This window comes from Pseudophryne corroboree, chromosome 11 (assembly GCF_028390025.1).
Source record: "Pseudophryne corroboree isolate aPseCor3 chromosome 11, aPseCor3.hap2, whole genome shotgun sequence".
NCBI lineage: Eukaryota > Metazoa > Chordata > Amphibia > Anura > Myobatrachidae > Pseudophryne > Pseudophryne corroboree.
In genome coordinates this window covers 138,488,813-138,503,073 of record NC_086454.1, presented here as the reverse complement: position 1 = coordinate 138,503,073, position 14,261 = coordinate 138,488,813, and the positions used below count along the sequence as shown (strand labels likewise).

Genomic DNA, 14,261 nt, shown 5'->3' with positions numbered 1-14,261 from the left:
TGACACATTAATGTGAGCAAGTACAGCCCTTGTACTAGCAGTGTGTTCCTGAGCTTTCAAGGAACTTTAATCCATACTACTGTAAATCCTAATTTAAATAAAATCAAAGACATTTATGACACAGAAAGGAAGGGAATACAATACAATACATTAGAGATGAGCGCCTGAAATTTTTCGGGTTTTGTGTTTTGGTTTTGGGTTCGGTTCCGCGGCCGTGTTTTGGGTTCGAACGCGTTTTGGCAAAACCTCACCGAATTTTTTTTGTCGGATTCGGGTGTGTTTTGGATTCGGGTGTTTTTTTCCAAAAACACTAAAAAACAGCTTAAATCATAGAATTTGGGGGTCATTTTGATCCCAAAGTATTATTAACCTCAAAAACCATAATTTACACTCATTTTCAGTCTATTCTGAATACCTCACACCTCACAATATTATTTTTAGTCCTAAAATTTGCACCGAGGTCGCTGTGTGAGTAAGATAAGCGACCCTAGTGGCCGACACAAACACCGGGCCCATCTAGGAGTGGCACTGCAGTGTCACGCAGGATGTCCCTTCCAAAAAACCCTCCCCAAACAGCACATGACGCAAAGAAAAAAAGAGGCGCAATGAGGTAGCTGTGTGAGTAAGATTAGCGACCCTAGTGGCCGACACAAACACCGGGCCCATCTAGGAGTGGCACTGCAGTGTCACGCAGGATGGCCCTTCCAAAAAACCCTCCCCAAACAGCACATGACGCAAAGAAAAAAAGAGGCGCAATGAGGTAGCTGTGTGAGTAAGATTAGCGACCCTAGTGGCCGACACAAACACCGGGCCCATCTAGGAGTGGCACTGCAGTGTCACGCAGGATGTCCCTTCCAAAAAACCCTCCCCAAACAGCACATGACGCAAAGAAAAAAAGAGGCGCAATGAGGTAGCTGACTGTGTGAGTAAGATTAGCGACCCTAGTGGCCGACACAAACACCGGGCCCATCTAGGAGTGGCACTGCAGTGTCACGCAGGATGTCCCTTCCAAAAAAACCCTCCCCAATCAGCACATGATGCAAAGAAAAAGAAAAGAAAAAAGAGGTGCAAGATGGAATTGTCCTTGGGCCCTCCCACCCACCCTTATGTTGTATAAACAAAACAGGACATGCACACTTTAACCAACCCATCATTTCAGTGACAGGGTCTGCCACACGACTGTGACTGATATGACGGGTTGGTTTGGACCCCCCCCAAAAAAGAAGCAATTAATCTCTCCTTGCACAAACTGGCTCTACAGAGGCAAGATGTCCACCTCATCTTCACCCTCCGATATATCACCGTGTACATCCCCCTCCTCACAGATTATCAATTCGTCCCCACTGGAATCCACCATCTCAGCTCCCTGTGTACTTTGTGGAGGCAATTGCTGCTGGTCAATGTCTCCGCGGAGGAATTGATTATAATTCATTTTAATGAACATCATCTTCTCCACATTTTCTGGATGTAACCTCGTACGCCGATTGCTGACAAGGTGAGCGGCGGCACTAAACACTCTTTCGGAGTACACACTTGTGGGAGGGCAACTTAGGTAGAATAAAGCCAGTTTGTGCAAGGGCCTCCAAATTGCCTCTTTTTCCTGCCAGTATAAGTACGGACTGTGTGACGTGCCTACTTGGATGCGGTCACTCATATAATCCTCCACCATTCTATCAATGTTGAGAGAATCATATGCAGTGACAGTAGACGACATGTCCGTAATCGTTGTCAGGTCCTTCAGTCCGGACCAGATGTCAGCATCAGCAGTCGCTCCAGACTGCCCTGCATCACCGCCAGCGGGTGGGCTCGGAATTCTGAGCCTTTTCCTCGCACCCCCAGTTGCGGGAGAATGTGAAGGAGGAGATGTTGACAGGTCGCGTTCCGCTTGACTTGACAATTTTGTCACCAGCAGGTCTTTCAACCCCAGCAGACCTGTGTCTGCCGGAAAGAGAGATCCAAGGTAGGCTTTAAATCTAGGATCGAGCACGGTGGCCAAAATGTAGTGCTCTGATTTCAACAGATTGACCACCCGTGAATCCTTGTTAAGCGAATTAAGGGCTGAATCCACAAGTCCCACATGCCTAGCGGAATCGCTCCCTTTTAGCTCCTTCTTCAATGCCTCCAGCTTCTTCTGCAAAAGCCTGATGAGGGGAATGACCTGACTCAGGCTGGCAGTGTCTGAACTGACTTCACGTGTGGCAAGTTCAAAGGGCATCAGAACCTTGCACAACGTTGAAATCATTCTCCACTGCACTTGAGACAGGTGCATTCCATCTCCTATATCGTGCTCAATTGTATAGGCTTGAATGGCCTTTTGCTGCTCCTCCAACCTCTGAAGCATATAGAGGGTTGAATTCCACCTCGTTACCACTTCTTGCTTCAGATGATGGCAGGGCAGGTTCAGTAGTTTTTGGTGGTGCTCCAGTCTTCTGTACGTGGTGCCTGTACGCCGAAAGTGTCCCGCAATTTTTCTGGCCACCGACAGCATCTCTTGCACGCCCCTGTCGTTTTTTAAAAAATTCTGCACCACCAAATTCAAGGTATGTGCAAAACATGGGACGTGCTGGAATTTGCCCATATTTAATGCACACACAATATTGCTGGCGTTGTCCGATGCCACAAATCCACAGGAGAGTCCAATTGGGGTAAGCCATTCCGCGATGATCTTCCTCAGTTGCCGTAAGAGGTTTTCAGCTGTGTGCGTATTCTGGAAAGCGGTGATACAAAGCGTAGCCTGCCTAGGAAAGAGTTGGCGTTTGCGAGATGCTGCTACTGGTGCCGCCGCTGCTGTTCTTGCGGCGGGAGTCCATACATCTACCCAGTGGGCTGTCACAGTCATATAGTCCTGACCCTGCCCTGCTCCACTTGTCCACATGTCCGTGGTTAAGTGGACATTGGGTACAACTGCATTTTTTAGGAGACTGGTGAGTCTTTTTCTGACGTCCGTGTACATTCTCGGTATCGCCTGCCTAGAGAAGTGGAACCTAGATGGTATTTGGTAACGGGGGCACACTGCCTCAATAAATTGTCTAGTTCCCTGTGAACTAACGGCGGATACCGGACGCACGTCTAACACCAACATAGTTGTCAAGGACTCAGTTATCCGCTTTGCAGTAGGATGACTGCTGTGATATTTCATCTTCCTCGCAAAGGACTGTTGAACAGTCAATTGCTTACTGGAAGTAGTACAAGTGGGCTTACGACTTCCCCTCTGGGATGACCATCGACTCCCAGCGGCAACAACAGCAGCGCCAGCAGCAGTAGGCGTTACACGCAAGGATGCATCGGAGGAATCCCAGGCAGGAGAGGACTCGTCAGAATTGCCAGTGACATGGCCTGCAGGACTATTGGCATTCCTGGGGAAGGAGGAAATTGACACTGAGGGAGTTGGTGGGGTGGTTTGCGTGAGCTTGGTTACAAGAGGAAGGGATTTACTGGTCAGTGGACTGCTTCCGCTGTCACCCAAAGTTTTTGAACTTGTCACTGACTTATTATGAATGCGCTGCAGGTGACGTATAAGGGAGGATGTTCCGAGGTGGTTAACGTCCTTACCCCTACTTATTACAGCTTGACAAAGGGAACACACGGCTTGACACCTGTTGTCCGCATTTCTGGTGAAATACCTCCACACCGAAGAGCTGATTTTTTTGGTATTTTCACCTGGCATGTCAACGGCCATATTCCTCCCACGGACAACAGGTGTCTCCCCGGGTGCCTGACTTAAACAAACCACCTCACCATCAGAATCCTCCTGGTCAATTTCCTCCCCAGCGCCAGCAACACCCATATCCTCCTCATCCTGGTGTACTTCAACACTGACATCTTCAATCTGACTATCAGGAACTGGACTGCGGGTGCTCCTTCCAGCACTTGCAGGGGGCGTGCAAATGGTGGAAGGCGCATGCTCTTCACGTCCAGTGTTGGGAAGGTCAGGCATCGCAACCGACACAATTGGACTCTCCTTGTGGATTTGGGATTTCAAAGAACGCACAGTTCTTTGCGGTGCTTTTGCCAGCTTGAGTCTTTTCAGTTTTCTAGCGAGAGGCTGAGTGCTTCCATCCTCATGTGAAGCTGAACCACTAGCCATGAACATAGGCCAGGGCCTCAGCCGTTCCTTGCCACTCCGTGTGGTAAATGGCATATTGGCAAGTTTACGCTTCTCCTCCGACAATTTTATTTTAGGTTTTGGAGTCATTTTTTTACTGATATTTGGTGTTTTGGTTTTGACATGCTCTGTACTATGCCATTGGGCATCGGCCTTGGCAGACGACGTTGCTGGCATTTCATCGTCTCGGCCATGACTAGTGGCAGCAGCTTCAGCACGAGGTGGAAGTGGATCTTGATCTTTCCCTAATTTTGGAACCTCAACATTTTTGTTCTCCATATTTTAATAGGCACAACTAAAAGGCACCTCAGGTAAACAATGGAGATGGATGGATTGGATACTAGTATACAATTATGGACGGGCTGCCGAGTGCCGACACAGAGGTAGCCACAGCCGTGAACTACCGCACTGTACTGTGTCTGCTGCTAATATATAGACTGGTTGATAAAGAGATAGTATACTCGTAACTAGTATGTATGTATAAAGAAAGAAAAAAAAACCACGGTTAGGTGGTATATACAATTATGGACGGGCTGCCGAGTGCCGACACAGAGGTAGCCACAGCCGTGAACTACCGCACTGTACTGTGTCTGCTGCTAATATATAGACTGGTTGATAAAGAGATAGTATACTCGTAACTAGTATGTATGTATAAAGAAAGAAAAAAAAACCACGGTTAGGTGGTATATACAATTATGGACGGGCTGCCGAGTGCCGACACAGAGGTAGCCACAGCCGTGAACTACCGCACTGTACTGTGTCTGCTGCTAATATATAGACTGGTTGATAAAGAGATAGTATACTCGTAACTAGTATGTATGTATAAAGAAAGAAAAAAAAACCACGGTTAGGTGGTATATACAATTATGGACGGGCTGCCGAGTGCCGACACAGAGGTAGCCACAGCCGTGAACTACCGCACTGTACTGTGTCTGCTGCTAATATATAGACTGGTTGATAAAGAGATAGTATACTCGTAACTAGTATGTATGTATAAAGAAAGAAAAAAAAACCACGGTTAGGTGGTATATACAATTATGGACGGGCTGCCGAGTGCCGACACAGAGGTAGCCACAGCCGTGAACTACCGCACTGTACTGTGTCTGCTGCTAATATATAGACTGGTTGATAAAGAGATAGTATACTCGTAACTAGTATGTATGTATAAAGAAAGAAAAAAAAACCACGGTTAGGTGGTATATACAATTATGGACGGGCTGCCGAGTGCCGACACAGAGGTAGCCACAGCCGTGAACTACCGCACTGTACTGTGTCTGCTGCTAATATATAGACTGGTTGATAAAGAGATAGTATACTCGTAACTAGTATGTATGTATAAAGAAAGAAAAAAAAACCACGGTTAGGTGGTATATACAATTATGGACGGGCTGCCGAGTGCCGACACAGAGGTAGCCACAGCCGTGAACTACCGCACTGTACTGTGTCTGCTGCTAATATATAGACTGGTTGATAAAGAGATAGTATACTCGTAACTAGTATGTATGTATAAAGAAAGAAAAAAAAACCACGGTTAGGTCACTGGTATATACAATTATGGACGGGCTGCCGAGTGCCGACACAGAGGTAGCCACAGCCGTGAACTACCGCACTGTACTGTGTCTGCTGCTAATATAGACTGGTTGATAAAGAGATAGTATACTACTAATATTATATACTGGTGGTCAGGTCACTGGTCACTAGTCACACTGGCAGTGGCACTCCTGCAGCAAAAGTGTGCACTGTTTAATTTTAATATAATATTATGTACTCCTGGCTCCTGCTATAACCTATAACTGGCACTGCAGTAGTGCTCCCCAGTCTCCCCCACAATTATAAGCTGTGTGAGCTGAGCAGTCAGACAGATATATAATATATATAGATGATGCAGCACACTGGCCTGAGCCTGAGCAGTGCACACAGATATGGTATGTGACTGAGTCACTGTGTGCTGTGTATCGCTTTTTTCAGGCAGAGAACGGATTATAAATAAAAGTGGTGGTCACTGGTCACTATCAGCAAAACTCTGCACTGTACACTACTGAGTACTCCTAATGCTCCCCAAAATTAGTAAATCAAGTGTCTCTCTAATCTATTCTAATTCTAAACGGAGAGGACGCCAGCCACGTCCTCTCCCTATCAATCTCAATGCACGTGTGAAAATGGCGGCGACGCGCGGCTCCTTATATAGAATCCGAGTCTCGCGATAGAATCCGAGCCTCGCGAGAATCCGACAGCGTCATGATGACGTTCGGGCGCGCTCGGGTTAACCGAGCAAGGCGGGAAGATCCGAGTCGCTCGGACCCGTGAAAAAAAACATGAAGTTCTGGCGGGTTCGGATTCAGAGAAACCGAACCCGCTCATCTCTACAATACATACGTAATACCGATGGCCGGGATCCCGACTGTCATGATTCGGAGATCGGAATCCCTGCCACCAGTATGCCGGCAGCAGGGCGAGCTCTAGAAAGCCCCTTGTGGGCTCGCTGCGCTCACCATGCTGCAGGCACGGTTATGCGCTCGCCACAGGTTATATTCTCCATCTATCGTGGACACATGTAGAGGGAGAAAAGCCTGTGGTGGTGGTATTCCGGGGGCGGCATTTCACCTCCTGTCGGGATTTTGGGATCGGCATTATGACCGCCAGGATCCCCACAGGCGGTCTCGTGATCGACTCCCAAAGGAAGTATAATAGCTGTTTGTTTTTTAAAGTTTGATAACTTTACATTACAATTTTACTTTACTTCATACTACAGAATTGCATAGTGGGTACACTTTAAGATCCAAGTCTGAAATCAGACGGATCTCTGTCCATTGTGGAATTAGTACAGAAACATGCATTACTCACCTGTCTTCCACTTCACTGATGGTATCAGGTAGGGAGGAGTCTTTGGTTTCCAGCAGTAGGCAGGAAAGGAATCCTGCTATAATAGGAGCGACTCCAAATATCATGGGAAGTAAAGTAGATGAGAAGTCGCCTGTTAAATGCAAAACAGAGGCTACAGCGGATCCCAGGCGAGCATGTGTAGCACTGAAGCCCAGTCCAGTCTGTCTGTGGGGGACAAGGAGAGATAATACTTAGATTACAATGTTACACTGTATGGGCCACACACTACATAGATTATATTATAAAGCTTTTGTGTTATATTGTAAAGATTTTTTGTATATAACAGTCTTGGTAAAGTATTTTTGGACATGTATTTCACAACTTGAGGAAAGACAATAAATAAGTTAAATGTTGCTAGTTAGTAATCAGCTAATAGAGCAGCACACACAATTCACAGTATTATGGAGCCTACGGTGCACAGCCACCACCTTGTGCACAGAGACGCCCGCTGCTGTCGTTCCATATCCGCTGCTAACACACATACGCGGGCACACATTGCTCGCACCATCAGACATCTGAGCCACCCTAGGCTGTCTCTGACTGAGCGGACAGGGAGGAAGGGGTGGCTGAGCGTAGGCTGACTACTGCCCATAGAGATGTCTGTGTTCCTGTAACTGAGGCAGGCCTATACACAGACGGGATCCAGTCTTTTGGTCGACAGCACTTACGTCGGTCGACACTTATTAGATCGACTACTATTGGTGGACATGAATTAAGTAGGCATGGTCAATATGTCAACATGGTCATAAGGTCGACTTGGTAAAGGTTGACTCATGAAAAAGTCAATATGAGTTTTAAAAAAAAGTTTTTATGTGTTGACCTTTTTCATACATTACGATCCACGTGAACTACGATTGGGAATAGTAACCTGTGCCGAGCGCAGCGGTAGTGAAACGAGGCACCTTTTCCGAAGCATGACGAGCGAAGCGAGCCACTAATTGGGGTTCCCGGTCACTTTACGAAGGAAACGACATCAAAAAAATATAAGAAAACTCATGTTGACCTTTTTCCATGTCGACCTATTCCATATCGACCTAATAACCGTGTCACCCTATTTCAGGTGTCAACCTAGTCACTGTCGACCAGTAGTGGTCGACCTAATGGACTGTTGACCTAGTTATTGTCGACCCTATGATCCACCCCCACACAGACACATATGCTGCTCTCAGGAACTAGATGGTTTGCAGGTCAGGAGGACTAGTGCACCTATACGCTATACTCATGATGACGACCATCAGTTACAATTGCGAGCAGCTAATAATTGTCTGATTGTGTATTGACCTCTCCAGCTGGCAGAGCCTAAGTCATTAGTGTGACGGCTATATTATACTCAGTCACGGCCATCAATGTGCATTTACAGAATTGATATTTCCATTAGAGATAAATGAATAAGATTGCCATTTAATTTCAGGGGATAGCAACACATGTTTTTATTTATATAGAATAAAGTTTTTTTTAGTATTTTATTAAATATATTTTATATATATTTTTATTTATTTAATTTTTTTTTATTATTTTTTTTTATATTTTTTTTTAATTATTTTATTATTTATTATTCTTATGGCATTTAATACCATCTTCACATTTATTTATTTTTACTTCATTTTTACTTCATTTCATTCATTTATTCCTAATATGATTCAATTCCACCTTTTCCACAATTTGTAATCAATTCATTTCATTATTCTCATCCATTGATTTCTGAACTGCACAATGAACCAGTTCATCCACCAGGCTACAATCATCACTATAGCAACCATAAACAAAGCTTCAAGGTCACAAACCCACTCACTGGACGACAGAACATGACTGACAGTTGCAAAACCAATCAAAAAGGACCATGAAAGACTGAGCACATGCCTTTCATTGGTTACACAATGTGACTGACAAGAACAACTGCCTCTCATAACATGAAGCACGACATCCAATCAGAACGAAGGAACCACAGATCAGCCTATTTATTCCTTCACCACAGGAGAAATCATATACACTTCTTCTCCCAGAGGAAGGCCCCCAAGGGCCGAAACGCGTTGGAGCATTTTCCCCACATTATCTACAACAGCTGCACGATCGAGCAGAAGGAGCGGAACAAGACAGAGAACCCGGTCACGTGACTGAAAACCAGGAAGTGTCTGCAGATCACGGACGACGGCCGAACAGCGAGGAAACAACTTGCCGCTGACACATCCAGCAGAGGAGAAGGAGATCAAAGGTGAGTCTCTGTAGGTGGGGGAAGTGCGGCAACGAACCACTCTGAGAGTGGTCGCAGTGCGTGCATCTCCCCCTCCAAGACAGGCACCAAACCCAGGCTGACAAGCCTCCGACAGAACACAGTCACAGTGACGGCGGCAGAAGCAGGGGGAGGCAGACCAGTCCGGAGTCCCTTTCTTCCTCACGCACTCTCCACTGCTGTTTGTCTGTCAGTAGCAGAATACTTTTTAAACAAAGTGCACTCAGTTAATACCAGCGGGACGCCGCGGCCCGATTTTCAATCAAATAGACATTTTCTCTCCTTTTTCAATTTTTCTTCGTTTTTCAATAATTCATTCATTTTTTATTTTTTCCTTTTTTCATCATTTTTTTCATTCATTTTTTTCACTACATTTGGACTTCATCAAAATACGTTTAGAATCAAGCGTATTCATGCATAATTAGCAAGAAGGCTAATTACAGCCAAATAGAGTGCAATTAATTCAGGACTATCCATTTCTGCTTTTTATTTATAAATAAACATCACTTTGAAACTCAAACAAGCATTTTCACCATTTATTACACTAGTATAGACACATGCAAATCCAAAACCGGGGATGAGCGCAGTGTGAAAAATTTCCACTTTTGCACCAATATTCTAACAAGTAGGACCAACTTGTTAAACACCAGCAGCACTCCCCGTAACGTTAGCACATTTCTGTGCGCAGTCCACCCAAATCCTATATCTTTCTAGTATTTTATTAAACTTTACATAGTAACTTCTACTTTCAAATTATTAATAATTGTCATACTATACTATACTCTTGTGTATAGTACAATTTATTACACTATTAGATTGGGTACAAATAGGGTGATGCAAAAATCACAGTTACTACTAAAACTTTAAGCCACATTCCTACTCTTTCCCTGTGTTATTGGGGGAATGTAAGTATACACACTTGCTCCTTTCTGCCCTAATACTGGCACATACTGTAGTGTGGAAATGTACAGCTGTATGATGCGTCAGGTGCACCTTACAGAACATATGTACAAGAAATGCCTCTTTTCCTTCTTACATTTGGCCCAAACTGGAGATGAGCGCTTTAATGTCTATGGTGGTCATTCCGAGTTGTTCGCTCGCTGCTATTTTTAGCAGAATTGCTAATAGGCTAAAATCAGGCAGTTCTGCGCACGCGCTAAGCAATTTTACACAAAACTATGCAATTTTACCTACAGGCGAACAAAGCTTTTCAATCGCTCTGCTGATCGTAGCGTGATTGACAGGAAGTGGGTGTTTCTGGGCGGAAACTGGACGTTTTCAGGGAGTGTGCTAAAAAACGCAGGCGTGCCAGGTAAAAACGCAGGAGTGGCTGGAGAAACGGAGGAGTGGCTGGCCGGACGCTGGGCGTGTTTGTGACGTCAAAGCAGGAACTAAACGGACTGAGGTGATCGCAATCTAGGAGTAGGTCTGGAGCTACTCAGAAACTGCAGAAAATACTTAATAGCAGAATTGCTAATCTTTCGTTAGCAATTCTGCTATGCTAAGATACACTCCCAGAGGGCGGCGGCTTTGCATTTGCATTTCTGCTACAAGTAGCTAGCGAGCGAACAACTCGGAATGAGGGCCTATGTGCCGGATTTAGACAAATTGATGGTAACTTTATGTGTCCCTATATTGCTCATTGCTCGACAAGGGATTATGGGACAGATAAAAATGTTAGCCTGTCCCTTCCTCCCGTCAGAGGTATTCTAATGTTACTGCTGACGGGCGCGACAAGATCATTTCAGCTCTCTACCCCCGGAGGTAGCGGCAGAAATGCGTGTAAATCGTGCCCATTAGTTTAGTTGAGTTTAAGTACTTTGTGCACCTAAACCCGACTGTACTGGGTGCAATAGGGGTGAAAACGGGAGAACATTTAAATATTGCCCCTCTATCTCCCGTCACTTTAGACGGGAGTTAGGGGGGGGGGGCGCGTTAACATTTGAATTTGGCCCTAAATATCTAAGGGAGTGTGGATCATAGGGTCGACCACACTTAGGTCGACAGTGTCTAGGTTGACCACTGTTGGGCGACAGTAACTAAGTCGATACCTGAAATAGGCCGACACAATAATTAGGTCGACATGAACAAGGTCGATTTGACAAAAGGTGCGACATCAGTTTTAAAAAATTAAATTGGTGTCATTTGCTTTGTAGAGTGACCGGGAACCCCAATTAGTGCTCCTTGTCCCCTCGCATGTCTCGCTCCATCAAGGTGCCTCGCTCCGCTACCGCTGCGCTCGGCACAGGTTACCGTTCCAAGTTGTAGTCAACATGGATCGTAAAGTATGAAAAAATTACAAAAAAAAATAAAAAATTGTGAAAAACTCATGTCGACCTCGCAACCATGTTGACCTAGAAACCATGTCAACCTAATGCATGTCGACCAATAGTGATCGACCTGATGCATGTCGATCTAAGTGTGATCGACCTAGAGACCGGATACCATCTAAATATAGGGCAGAGCTGGAAAAAGTAAATTTTTTATTCAGTGAAGCGTATATGAGCTCACATTACCTTAATTAGTGGAACTAAACATCACCTGTAATCAGACAGAGGTGTGTGAGTGTATAGGGGACTGGAAAAAACTGCTGCATATTGCGTATAATTATGAATTAGAATTGGTGACCAGGACTTAATTTGTGCTGGAACGCATATGAACACAGTTTCAGATGTCCAAAGAGTCCTTATTTAATTATAATTTATAATGTTCTATTTGCACGTCATACGATTTTAAGTTCCACTTATTTTGCTATCTACAAATTACAGCTGTCTGTTTTACAACAATAAAACTATTCCTGGGTAAACCTGTATGCATTGTCCATGTATATGAGATGACATGGGAGGTAATTCAGAGTTGATCGCAGCAACAAATTTTTTAGCAGTTGGGCAAAACCATGGGGGTAATTCCAAGTTGATCGCAGCAGGATTTTTGTTAGCAGTTGGGCAAAACCATGGCCCTCATTCCGAGTTGTTCGCTCGCAAGCTGCTTTTAGCAGCTTTGCACACGCTAAGCCGCCGCCTACTGGGAGTGTATCTTAGCATATTAAAATTGCGAACGAAAGATTAGCAGAATTGCGAATAGACACTTCTTAGCAGTTTCTGAGTAGCTCCACACTTACTCTGCAACTGCGATCAGTTCAGTCAGTTTCGTTCCTGGTTTGACGTCACAAACACTCCCAGCGTTCGCCCAGACACTCCCCCGTTTCTTCAGACACTCCCGCGTTTTTCCCAGAAACGGCAGCGTTTTTTCACACACACCCATAAAACGGCCAGTTTCCGCCCAGAAACACCCACTTCCTGTCAATCACATTACGATCACCAGAACGAAGAAAAAAAACTCGTAATGCCGTGAGTAAAATTCCTAACTGCATAGCAAATTTACTTGGCGCAGTCGCAGTGCGAACATTGCGCATGCGCAATTAGCGGAAAATCGCTGCGATGCGAAGAAAATTACAGAGCGAACAACTCGGAATGACCACCCATGTGCACTGCAGGGGAGGCAGATTTAACATGTGCAGAGAGAGTTAGATTTGGGTGTGGTGTGTTCAATCTGCAATCTAATTTTCAGTGTAAAGATAAAGCAGCCATTATTTACCCTGCACAGAAACAAAATAACCCACCCAAATCTAACTCTCTCTGCACATGTTATATCTGCCCCCCTGCAGTGCACATGGTTTTGCCCAACTGCTAAAAAAAATCCTGCTGCGATCAACTTGGAATTACCCCCCATGTGCACTGCAGGTGTGGCAGATATAACGTGCAGAGAGAGTTAGATTTGGGTGGGTTATATTGTTTCTGTGCAGGGTAAATACTGGCTGCTTTATTTTTACACTGTAATTTAAATTTCAGTTTGAACACACCCCACCCAAATCTAACTCTCTCTGCACATGTTATATCTGTCCCCCCTGCAGTGCACATGGTTTTGCTTTGCCCAACTGCTAACAAATTTTGCTGCTGCGATCAACTCTGAATTAGGCCCATAAAGCAATTCCAAGTGAGCCTGAGTCCTGTGGTCTTGAATAGTCCCTTCTCCAGACTGTATAGTGAATAATGATGGTCTCTGGCAAACATTGTAGTTACAAGCCATCCCTTTACGCTGCACACATTGACCGTTATTGTTATAATGCTCTTGTACACATAACTATCATTCATACACCTGCATCTGTCTCTACTACTACTACTATGTGTACAGTGACCATTGCATTTATTTCCAGTTACTGATAAAACTCACTGTACATCTGAGAAAGAACTCACCTTATTTCTGTGGGGTACAGCTCTCCAGTATAGAGGTACATACAGGTAATAGAACATGCCAGAAAAGCTTTCCCGGTCACTGCTAAGACTGTACATAACAGCTGCATATCTGCAAGTGAAAGTGTATACTGTAAGCTTTTAAGTGAACTCATTTAGTTGCAAAGTGGGGGCTTTTTGGGGGTGGGGTAGATAAATGTGGAGTTTAGAAATAAGATCTTATTAGGAGAACAGAGAGTGTTATTATGAGGAGGTTCCAATGTATAGGTCAACAGTGCCTAGGTTGACAGTCAATAGGTCGATCCCATAGGGTTGACATGCATTAGGTTGACAGGTGCACAAGGTCGACATGGTCAAAAGATCGACAGGTAAAAGGTACACAGTGCTTAATGCTGACAGGTACAAAAGGTCAATATGGTGAAAGGTTGACATGACAATGGTTGACACACAAAAGGTTGACACAAGTTTTTTTTTCTCCATGTTTTTTTCCAACTTTTGCTTACTTTACTATCAACATGGACTATGACTGGGAACAGTAACCTGTGTCCGAAGTGTGGCGAGCAAAGGGATCACGCGAGGGCAAACGTTTCCACTAATTGTGCTTAGATATGGTTAAATATACAAAATTACACCCAAAAAAAAAAACAAAAGAGAGAAAAAACTTGTGTCAACCTTTTTTTGTTGTTGACCATTGTCATGTCAACCTTTTGACCCTGTCGACTTTACCCACTGTTTGTCTTTTAACCCTGTTGACCTAATTCATGTTGACTGTATGGGGTCGACCTTATGA

At 44.6% G+C, this 14,261-nt stretch overlaps 1 protein-coding gene across 1 annotated transcript in view; it reads right to left on the bottom strand.

Annotated features, from left to right (window-relative positions):
* Positions 1-14,261, bottom strand: part of LOC134970026 (solute carrier family 22 member 20-like) — a 42,328-nt gene that overhangs the window by 11,324 nt on the left and 16,743 nt on the right. Inside the window, exons 8-9 of the mRNA XM_063946143.1 lie at positions 13,475-13,583; positions 6,950-7,153 (exon numbers count right to left, since the gene is read on the bottom strand). Of these exons, the coding sequence (XP_063802213.1) occupies positions 6,950-7,153; positions 13,475-13,583 (313 nt within the window). The remainder of the gene's footprint in view (positions 1-6,949; positions 7,154-13,474; positions 13,584-14,261) is intronic.